The sequence below is a fragment of the Onychostruthus taczanowskii genome, unplaced genomic scaffold (genome assembly GCF_017590055.1).
Source record: "Onychostruthus taczanowskii isolate IOZ18803 unplaced genomic scaffold, ASM1759005v1 scaffold24, whole genome shotgun sequence".
Taxonomy (NCBI): Eukaryota; Metazoa; Chordata; class Aves; order Passeriformes; family Passeridae; genus Onychostruthus; species Onychostruthus taczanowskii.
This window is the reverse complement of record NW_024499684.1, coordinates 7,172,344-7,183,313: the sequence shown is the minus strand read 5'-3', so window position 1 is coordinate 7,183,313 and position 10,970 is coordinate 7,172,344. Positions and strand designations below refer to the sequence as shown.

At 42.6% G+C, this 10,970-nt stretch overlaps 1 protein-coding gene across 1 annotated transcript; it reads left to right on the top strand.

The window, feature by feature from the left end:
- Positions 1 to 7,051: 7,051 nt before the first annotated feature.
- On the top strand, positions 7,052 to 10,739 carry DNAJC19 (DnaJ heat shock protein family (Hsp40) member C19). Its single transcript, XM_041405942.1, has 6 exons — positions 7,052 to 7,163; positions 7,350 to 7,401; positions 7,666 to 7,739; positions 8,069 to 8,148; positions 8,850 to 8,920; positions 10,174 to 10,739. The coding sequence occupies exons 1-6, from the start codon at positions 7,161 to 7,163 to the stop codon at positions 10,242 to 10,244; spliced, it is 351 nt and encodes a 116-aa protein (XP_041261876.1). The 5' UTR covers positions 7,052 to 7,160; the 3' UTR covers positions 10,245 to 10,739.
- Positions 10,740 to 10,970: the final 231 nt, after the last annotated feature.

Here is a 10,970-nt window from a genome sequence, read left to right as displayed (position 1 = left end):
TCTGCACACAGTTGGGTTTTTAAATCCTATTCAAACTCTATCCATTCTGGCTGGTTCTCTAAGGCCAGATTTATCATTAAACTTGACTTTTTCCTAGGTGCAGCAGCCATACAGCAATTTTGGGTTTTGTTATTCTGCTTTAGGAAAAAATGTTCATTAAAAATGTATTAATGTAACTATTACTTTTACATAGTTTTATTTAGCTAATAGCTAATAGTTTTACACTTTTGTCAGCTATTTAATAACTGCACAAATAGTTGAGGGTGTGAACAAGTGCCAGCAAGTTTGATAGGAGAATATAAACAGTAGTTAGGAAAACCATATGCATCCACCAAGAAAATATTATTTTGTTACTGTTACATTTTCAGACATGACTTGGTATTAATTGGACACTTTAGGTGAAGAAGTATCATTATTTCTGAAAGACTCACAAGCAGCTACACAGTTGCTGTGCTGTCTTATCCTGTGGCCCATTATTTGCCATAATTTAATGAAGAGATCCTGCACCTTCAGTGGTTGAATGGTCACACCAATGAGAGGAACTCAGCCTTTCTGGGGAAAGCACACTTCAGCAGCAGCTGGCTTAAAATAAAACGTCCTACAATACAATTTAGAGGCTGAGCTTTGGTTTACCTATCCCAGGTTTGTTTTCCTGAAATGAAGCACTTCTAACTGCAGTGGAACTTAAGTAACTGGGATTCCTGCTCGAGGGAATCAGTACCACTGGCATCAGAGCCCTTCTGGGTAAGCTGCTGGCTAAACCCCTCCACCCTTTTCATGTGAAGAGCATTGGTAGCAATGGTGATCCTCTGAAGGGATCAGGCCATGATGACATGAACCATCACTGCACAGCTGATGCCACTTCCACAACCCAACTGATGCAAATTTCATAGTGGTATTCTTCATTTGAAAGAATACCATTACAGAAAACTATTTTAAAAGCTCATTAAAAAAAACCAAAACACTCATTTCAGTTAGCACTAGGGAATGGAATGTGGCCTTAGACACAAGAATGGACATTTAGGAGTATGTGAATTGGGGGAAAAACATCCTGGCTTGATGGTATTTCCTCTCATACTTTGTCTTTGGAGAAGTGTTGGCAGGGTATTACAGAGTGGGACACATGACCCTAATCATCTTCATACAGGGGAATCTTAGATTTTACTTTTTTCCCATGGTTCTGTACAATGGAAGGGATTTGTGCATGTGAAAGTAAATTTATTATAAATAAGCAATTTATATATACAATGAAAAAATCTCTGAATTAAGAAGCAGAACAAGGGCTGACATAAAAGTGCTGTACACTTAAGCCTAGACTTAAAACAAATGACACTGCAATTTTAATTCACAATATAAGTTGTTCACACTTGTCAATGCACTTTCCACACAAGTACATTGATGCATATGAAGATTTAAGCATGTGTTGCATGAGTTTAACAATACAGACTGAACAAGAACACATCTCCTAGCAGATGAATTGTATAATTAGCAGGAAAATCCATCAAATTGCTCTATGCATTCAAATGAGCAGGTCATGGAAGTTTTTTGAGGTTTATTTTTTCTGTGGGGGCAACAACAGTGCACATTCTGCACATTTCACAGTTTGTGTTTAGTATCAAAGAGAGATGCATTAACAGCAAACTAGGAGTTGTGTACAAATCAAAAAGTTGTGCAGAGTGGACAGATTTGGAAAGCTGAAGGATCCTAATGCATGTAGGACATGCATTAACATCAGTGATACCTGTATCCCCTTCCTCCATCCCATTTTCCTAAAAAGAAGTGAAACCAGAACATACAAACTCACTCTATAATAAAATATTCCTGTAATTTTTGCCAGTACTATACCTAGGCTTTTTAGTGTGCTTGCCTTTCATAATGTGAGGGAAGCAAAGACTGGTTTAGAGGTGCAAAAGGGACAAAGGTGCCCCTGCTGTAGCTGCAAATGTTTAAAGGGCATGTGCCTGCCTCAGATGGAAACTGGGGGACTCCCAAAAGGGATGTCACAGTCATGACCTGAAGGAACATTTCAGGGTGCAACAAAGCCAAGTCTAGATAAATCCAAAACTTTTGTGGCTTTTTTGTTTCACAAACATGTCCCTGGTAAAAAACACTGAAACTAGAGGGGCTGCATGTCAGTGCCCTGTGCCAGCTCAGTGTCACTCCAGCAGGAACTGCAATTTTCCAGACCACTTGTTATGCACAATTTCAGTGCTGTAATCATTAGAAAGACTCCCTGTTAATTTCAAGCTCTCTCATGCTCCTCACTGGGCCCTCAATAAGAAGCAAAAGCCAGAAAAATACAGGTAAAAAATGGTAAGTATCAAACTTGACTTTAAAAGTTGTTGCATGAAAACATATTCACATCTAGATTCTGTATTCCTTAGCTCAGCTTCAGGGAGTTTTGTGACTGATTTAGTCACAATGACAAAGCTTGACCCTCCATCACTTTCCAGCAATCTTATCTGTTCTATAACTCAGCCAGGGAGCCAAATAATGTCCCCTGTAAGTCAGATTGTCTTGTGTCAGTCAGTTCTCGTGTGAGTACCATGAACATGGCATGCTACCTGCCAGTCACACATACTTCACACCTGCTGTCAAAGTACACTGAAAGCTTGCTTTGTTTGATCAGAAAATCCACAACTGTTCTTACCAAGAGAGAGAATCTCACTTTATAATTAGTGTCATCCACACTATACTCTAATAGTTATGCTTACCAGTGTAATGACAGAATGATGCTACATACACCAAGGTCATCTAACCACAGGTAAGAGAGTGTGGCATTGTACTCTGGTACAGATGCTGGGCACACAAAAAGAGAGCAGAATTTGAAAAGGGACGAATGAAAAGAAAAAGAAAAGAGATATGAAAATTATAAATGGCAGACTGACATAGCCAAAGAAGGTGAAATAGGGGGAAAAACAGGAACAAATTTCACAGGGAAAAAAAATCCCCAAGATATTCTATCTAAATTAAATTGTTGTTATAAGTATCTTAAAAATTTTTTTTTTAAAAAAGTGTTAAAAATTGGTGCCCCAAGAAGAAGTTCTGCAAGCCTTTAACAGCTAGGTTGCCCAGTCAGTGCACATACAGGAACAATCAGTGTAAGCTTTGGCCAGTTGTGCATGTGACAACACAGAACTGGGATTTTTACTCAAACAAATGTTTAACAGCCTTAAAGGCATTTGACAGCTACACCACAAACCTTCTGAGAGCACAGCTATCTATTTCACCTTCTGTTCAGTCTGTGGAAGACACAGTTAAGACAGATGAAAGTACAGCCAGATTTCTGCAGAAAGACTCTGTTAAACACTAAAATTTCTTTATGTACCATGTACCAGCTGCTTTGGATCATCCTATAAGATAAAGCTTCCAATAGCAATCTTCTATCATGAGGCATTTTAACCCCAGAGTGGAAACCTGTAGAAAGCAGTACAACAAAACGCTTGACAGAAGAAACTGCAAAACTTCAGGGTTTCTCTGGCTAATAGAAAGGGAACAGTTTAGGAACACAGGCAAAATAAAAGGCTGTATACTCCAACTGAGAGTGTATTTCTCAAAGACTGAATAATTCTGCTCCCCTCCTGATTTCAAATACAGACATTCTTTAGAGTGGATAAGAACTGTAGTGCACCTGTTTCACTTAAACCCATAAGAACTTATTAATTTTTCTCTGGGAATGACCTTCCCTACCCCACCACAAGCCTGAGCAAGAGAAGATGCAGAGGAATAAGGTGCTGTAAAATGAACTCACCAGGAAAAGCAAACAGAACTTTGATTTCACTCTCCATGATGTCCAAGCTGGGACACATCTAGTTCTCCTTTAGCTCTCAGAGGAAGGCACGACTGAGGGAAGAAACAAAGCTTGAGTTGTCTAAGTGTAAAAATATATACAGCATGCTTTAAAGGAATTATGGCATTTCACTCTGATACCTTGTATTGTTTCACCTAATAATAAAACTCAAATTATTCCACCCCTAGGCTCAGTCTTGTCCAGTTTCTGGTCTATTTCATGTACTAATAATGCAAATTCCTCCATCCCACCTCCACTCTTGCCAGCCCTTCCCCCTAATTTTCCTTTCTCCTTAATAAAGATGAAATATCTTAAGCAAGCACAAGCTTGCTTAAGATTCTGAGATCTCCCTTTCTGGATGTTCTTTAAAGGGCTTTTACAGGAGAAGAATAAGGCACATTATCAACACCATTCCCAGCTCAGTTTGCACATTTCATAACGTTTGTCCTTTCCCTCTAAAAATGAGAAATTTCTCTACAGAAAGAATATCTAAGTATAAATTTGCAAAAGCCCCTTTGCCAGTAGACCTACCAGTTCCTCTAAACAGGGACTAGGGAGAGAGAGGAAGGAAATAAAAAAAAAAAAAATTCCCTTTCAGATAGTTTTCTCCTGAAGGTCACCAAGATTTGGATCTAGCAGGTTCTTTTAAGATGGAAGAATTAAACCTCATTCAAAACCCTTATTTGTTCAAATGATATGAAAAATTAAATCCTAGCCATACCCTAGTAAAGTCATTACCCTTTTTTTTTTTTCATTCTGGTGGTTCTGGGTTTTTTGAAAGGCCTTTTTTGTTAGGAAAGGGACAAAGAAGAAACCATCTTAAAATCAAATCCTCTTCTTTATACTAGACCTGTACACCTTTACTCTTACTGAAGGGACTTTTTTTTCCCCAGTAATTAATCTAGTTGTTTTCTACTTGCTAGCTCCCCTTTCCATATTTAAGCATGTCTTACAGGCTGTCAGGAGCCTAGTGCTCTGCCATGAACAGATTCAATCAATTCTTCAAATGTAAAAGTTTCCTTTTACTTCCACCTCAGGAAACACTTGTACAACAGTACAAGTACCTTGACCAAAACCTTTCCTCTATCCCTTTTGAAGCAGGTTATTTCCTTGTGGTGTTACTAGAACAACAGAGAAGGAAAGAGGCAGGAGGCACCTGCAGACATTACCTTAGGAGATATAAAATCAGGCACTTGAAGGTTTAGTGAGAAAAACAATTCAAGCACAAAGTAAAATTAGGACACATTCAAAGCAAACTCATTACTCACAGAAAAATAAACACCAAGGAAGGAAAATTCTGCCTTCCAGCACAAAAGCCAGCAAAATTACACATTTCTTAGCCAATAGTCAGCTGTGACACTAAACTGCTTGTGTGAGGGCTTGTGAATCCTAGACCTTAAGCAGCCAAAAGGCAGCTGGCTTTGGCCACTGGGTCCCCTGGGAGTCCCCGAGGTCAGTGACAAGTTCTGCGAGCACAGGGGATGGCAGAAAAGCTTTCACAAAGGGTCAGTCAGACAGCAGGACTCTGAGCCCTGAGCTCTGACACTTGCAGCAGGATTTCAGGGCTAGAGGCTGGCATGGTGTCCCTGCTGAGTTACTCAGTTTCCAAAACCGCACCTTCAAGCCAGAGCCAGGGACAGACAGATGGACGCACTCGACTGCTGCGCCGATGCGACACCGTGCTATTAACAGATGACACTATGTTATTAATAACATTCAAACACGAGTGCCATGCCTGCAATTGCCAAAACCTTTCCTCTATCCCTTTTGAAGCAGGTTATTTCCTTGTGGTGTTACTAGAACAACAGAGAAGGAAAGAGGCAGGAGGCACCTGCAGACATTACCTTAGGAGATATAAAATCAGGCACTTGAAGGTTTAGTGAGAAAAACAATTCAAGCACAAAGTAAAATTAGGACACATTCAAAGCAAACTCATTACTCACAGAAAAATAAACACCAAGGAAGGAAAATTCTGCCTTCCAGCACAAAAGCCAGCAAAATTACACATTTCTTAGCCAATAGTCAGCTGTGACACTAAACTGCTTGTGTGAGGGCTTGTGAATCCTAGACCTTAAGCAGCCAAAAGGCAGCTGGCTTTGGCCACTGGGTCCCCTGGGAGTCCCCGAGGTCAGTGACAAGTTCTGCGAGCACAGGGGATGGCAGAAAAGCTTTCACAAAGGGTCAGTCAGACAGCAGGACTCTGAGCCCTGAGCTCTGACACTTGCAGCAGGATTTCAGGGCTAGAGGCTGGCATGGTGTCCCTGCTGAGTTACTCAGTTTCCAAAACTGCACCTTCAAACCGGAGCCACAGACAGACAGATGGATGCACTCTTGCCAATGCAACACCGTGTTATTAACAGATGACACTATGTTATTAATAACATTCAAACACGAGTGCCATGCCTGCAATTGCCGCTCGTTCTGTAGCCACCCTCAGCAATGGCAGCCCCATGCCCGCCCGTGTGGAGCCGTGCAGGCCGGGCCAGGCAGCGCTGGCAGCGCAGCGGGGCGGCTCCATCACCGTGGGAGGAGGTGGAATTGTCAAGGTTGGAAGGCACCTCTGGAGGTGATCCAGCCCCCCTAACAAGGCAGGGTCACCTGGAGCAGGTGATAAGGGAACGTGTCCACGTGAGAGGGAGAGCCATGACCTCCCAGGGCAGCCTGTCCCACACTGTGTGTCAGCTTTTCCTCGTGTCGAGGTGAAACTCCTTGTGTTTTAGCTTATGGCCATTGCTCCTCACCCTGCTGCTGGGAAACAGCGGAAAGAGCCCGGCACCATTCTCTTGGAGATATTTATATGAATTGATGAGGTCTCCTGTCAGGTCTCGTCTCAGACTAACCAGGCCCAGCTCCCGAGTCTCTCCTCACAGAGATGCTGCAGACCCCTCCTCACTTTGTGCCTCCGCTGGACCCTCTCCAGCAGCTCCTTGTCTTTCTTGTACCAAGAAGCCCAGAACTGGACATATTCACCTCAGGAGGGACTGAAAAACTACTTTTATTTCAAGAAAAAGCAAAAAAGATAATCTGGCGTGCAAGAAGCCTCTGGATCAGGGTCGAAATCACTTGATTTCATTAACAATAAGGCCTGTACTACCACTTTCACAGCGCTATGACTCTGAGCTCTTTGAAACCCCTGTCCCCACTCTGTCCCCATCCTCTGTCCCTGTCCCCATCCTCTGTCCCCATCCTCTGTCCCTGTCCCCGCCCCTCAGTCCCTGTCCCCGCCCCTCAGGCCCTGTCCCCGCCCCGTTCCCTCAGACCCCGCCCGTACCCGGGGCTGTCCCGGCGCCGTTCCCGCCCCGCGCTTTACGGCAGAGGCCGCGGTTTGCGGCGGGCCGGTGGGTGAGGGCCGGGCCGCGCTCGGGCGGACATGGTGAGTGAGGGGCGCCGGTGCCCGCCCGCCGGCTCCCCAGGGCCCGCCTCGGCCTTGGCCGCGGAGCGAGGGCCCCGCAGAGGCCGCTGGCTCCGCTCTGGGCCCCGCGGTGAACGCGAGGGGCCGGGATCCCCTCGTTGCCCGGCGCTGCGGTAACAAACGCCGTGTGTGTTCGTTCCCATGCAGGCCAGCACGATGGTGGCGGTCGGCCTGGCCATAGCGGCAGCCGGATTCGCAGGTGTGTGGGGGACGGGCGGGCCCCGTGCTGCGGGGCAGTGCCTCGGGGCTGCTCGCGGGGTGCTTTAATCGCTGCTACAGGGCGCTCTTTCGGGAGAGCCTGTGTGAATGGCTGGAGTGAAACAAAAGATCAAGGTGCTTACTATTTCATCTCCCAAAAAAAGTTTATTCCACACTGTCATCCACGAGTTCCCAGATGCACTGAACTGGTAAATGTTTGTTCAAGGAGCTATATTTAACCTCAGTCGACGCTGGTCTCTTTAAGGTCGCTATGCAGTAAAGGCTTTGAAGCAAATGGAGCCACAGGTAAAACAAGCCCTTCACAACCTACCAAAATCTGTAAGTATTTTTATTTAAAACTTTACTTGGTGAAATAACTTCAGACTGTTGTCTCTGTATGGCATTGCTGTATTTTCTCCTGTATTTTGTTAGTTACAACAATTAATTGCAGCAATTCTGGTGGTGACTGATTAATAGAGAACTTGTTTGGGCCAGTTTAAGTAATTATTTAAATAATGATTCTCTACTTCAACTGAATTTCCTATTACAAGTGAAGTTTTGCCATTTTTACAGACTAAAAGCTCAGCAGCTACTAAAGCAATAATGAGTTGTTTTAACTGATACTTAGAAATTAGTGTGTTTTAAACTAATAAGTTTTTTTCTTTCAGGCCTTCAGTGGTGGTTATTACAGAGGTGGATTTGAACCCAAAATGACTAAACGAGAAGCAGCTTTAATACTAGGAGTGAGGTAAAGGAAATTGATCAGAAATGAAAGGTGAACAGCATTGCAGAGCCACACGTGGTCCAAATAAGCCATTTCAGGGAGCCTTGGGGTTCACTTGGTGTGAGGAACACAGTTCTGATGGTACACAGTGGTTCCTGTCAGCACTGAGAGTTCCAGGTGGATGCAGAGTGAAGGTGCTGCAAACCCACTTCTTGGATCTGGATTAAATTCCTCACTTCTGGAACGTTGTAGATCTGACTGTGGTGGCAATCCCTGACATAGCACTTGAGGCCAAATACACAAATCTATCAAATAAGAACTTTCAACTGTGAGGGTTTTTTTGGGGGGTTCTGGAAGGTTTTTTTACCTTAATAAATCAAGCAGGGGTTTTTTTTTGGGGTTTGTTTTTGTTTTTTTGTCTAACAGCCTTTAGGAAGTTTTCAAAAAAAAAAAAAAGTGACAACGTAGTTGTGTTTCTTCTGAACTGTGTGGATGACCCATTAGACTGCTGTAGCATGTCTTTGTCACATTCAGTGTTTTGGAAGAGCCCTAGAAAGCCTCTCCAGGATTTAGACACCACATATCAGTAGTAGGAATAGAGAAACATGCATGTTAGCTGGAGAATTGGTGGTGAGACAGAGTGCTCACTTGTTCTCAGACACCTTTTGATGATCTGGGGAATTTCATGAGGGTTCCTTAAGTCAGTTTTTTTCTCTCTTTCAAAGCCCTACAGCAAACAGAAATAAAATTAGAGAAGCTCATAGACGGATCATGCTTCTGAATCATCCAGATAAAGGTAAGGAAATTAAGTCCTGTTGATGAATTAATACATGTTTTTAACACAGATGAATAGAATTGTGTGGGGAGGAAGTCAGTGATACATAACCACCTCAACTGCTAAAAAACCCACAGAAAACTGAGCAAAGAGAAATCTTAGGGTGCCTTAATCCACGTGGGTCTAGAGCATATTTTTGTGTGTGATGTTTTAAAGCAAGCAGACAGGTTCAGCAGGTCAGTTTGTTAGCTGCTCTGTCTTCTGTGAATGCCATGGTAGAATATGATTTGTTAAAATGAGACTTAAAATTGCCTTAATTTTAGATGAAAACCCAGAGTACCCTTGTGTGTTTTACATACCACTTGAGAGTTTGAGTTCATGGGAATGCCTTAGGAGTTCCCATAAATGGCAAATACTGAGCCTTCCACAGCTGCTGGAGACATTAAATTATGAAATATTCCTGTTAGTGGTACTCTGAAGGCTCAGAATCTAGTTATGCTCACAGTTAGTAACTCAGGGCATCTATATCTATTCTAAATTCAGTGAGTCAGAATCATGTGTTGGTGTTTGACATTTAACTTCTTAATCATTGCTTAAAAGGTAAAATGGCTTCCTTTAAAATGATTGTTGAATTCCTTCTATGCACCAAAATCCAAAATAATCCATGAGGATATGCCTTTCATAGGTATTATCAAATGAAAGTTACCTTCAAAATGAACCTTACTGAACATATGCAGGAGCTAAAAATAGCGTTTGATGTTGTACATGACCTAAACAAGTTGAAATAATCTTCAAGTAAAACATTATAGTGCAGTTAATGGTATATATGCTACCAACAGAGTCATTGTCCCTCATGGCTTTACAGTGTTGGCTCTGTCTCAGTCTCCCTGAGCAATTTTTTGCCTTGTTTGAAAACTGAACTGGTCCCTTGGTACAGCAGCACTTGAGCTGGGCAGGGTTACCTGCAAACCTGTTAGTTCTGTGCCTCTGTACTCACCACAACTGTGCTAAGTCTGTGGTGACCAATTCATTTATGACTGATAAAACTGGAGGGAAAAAACACTCCAGGAAAATAAAAGCAGCCTAACAGGAGTGGGTGGTCTGACACCAAGCTCCTGCAGTGACTGAACTCAGGTGCCTGCAGTCCTTTCCAGTTTGTTCTACAACTGGCAGAAAGACCACACTCTTTCTTCCTGTATCCTCTGGCATTATTATCAACACAGGAGACAAATGTTGGGTTTTTTTCATCTGATTTGAGGTTCTCTTTCTTCTAGGTGGATCTCCATATGTAGCTGCCAAAATCAATGAAGCTAAGGATCTACTAGAAGACCAAGCTAAAAAATGAATGAGAAAGAAAATCACTCATTCAGAGGGTTTGTCCCTGCAAATGATTATTTTTGATAAATGGCTTAAGAAAAGTTATAATGTCAGTCTTTGACTTAATGAAGCTGGAAATACAAATCCAGGGAGGCACTGCCCTCCCAACTTGGTCATTTTTTTTGGAAATACATGAGGGAGTGAAGCTTAAAGATTTTTTTCATAGCTGTTCTTTGTTAAACAGCAAAATCTGCGACTCAAATATTTTCAGTGCTTGAGAGCAGTGACTTGGTGTGGCCAGTGTGTGTTACCAGGCACAGGTAGACTCGTGTGCTGTCACCTCATTTCTGTTGGACTGGCCATGTTTAAAGTTCACACTGCTGCATTTCCATCTGCTAAAATTAGCACACTGAACCTGTTTGGGAACGGGGTGGAAAAACCAAGAGGATTTATTGGGCAGGAGGAACTGGGAGAGATGTGTGATTGTCTCTGCCTGGAGAAATAAAGTACAGGAAACAATGTACTCCCTTGTCCTTGCCTTGTGAAAAACAAGGTTGGTTAAGTGTTACTGATGGATCTGGCACATCCCAGATTTTTTTAGTAACTTTTAGTTTTGACAGGTTTTAATAGCATTTAATAAATTCAGTATTTGTAATAGAAGTCCTGTAGTTTTACACATTATTGTACTCTACAAAGCCAGAGCTCACACAGTGAGGTTTGCATTTATGGTGAGTAGGAAACAGGAACTCTTTAC

What these genes read in the sequence shown, in the direction of transcription:
- DNAJC19 (XM_041405942.1), top strand. An exon ending in AGCGGCAGCCGGATTCGCAG is followed by an intron (nt 7,402 to 7,665) that starts GTGTGTGGGGGA and finishes GGTCTCTTTAAG; the next exon opens with GTCGCTATGCAGTAAAGGCT. An exon ending in GCTTTAATACTAGGAGTGAG is followed by an intron (nt 8,149 to 8,849) that starts GTAAAGGAAATT and finishes TCTCTTTCAAAG; the next exon opens with CCCTACAGCAAACAGAAATA.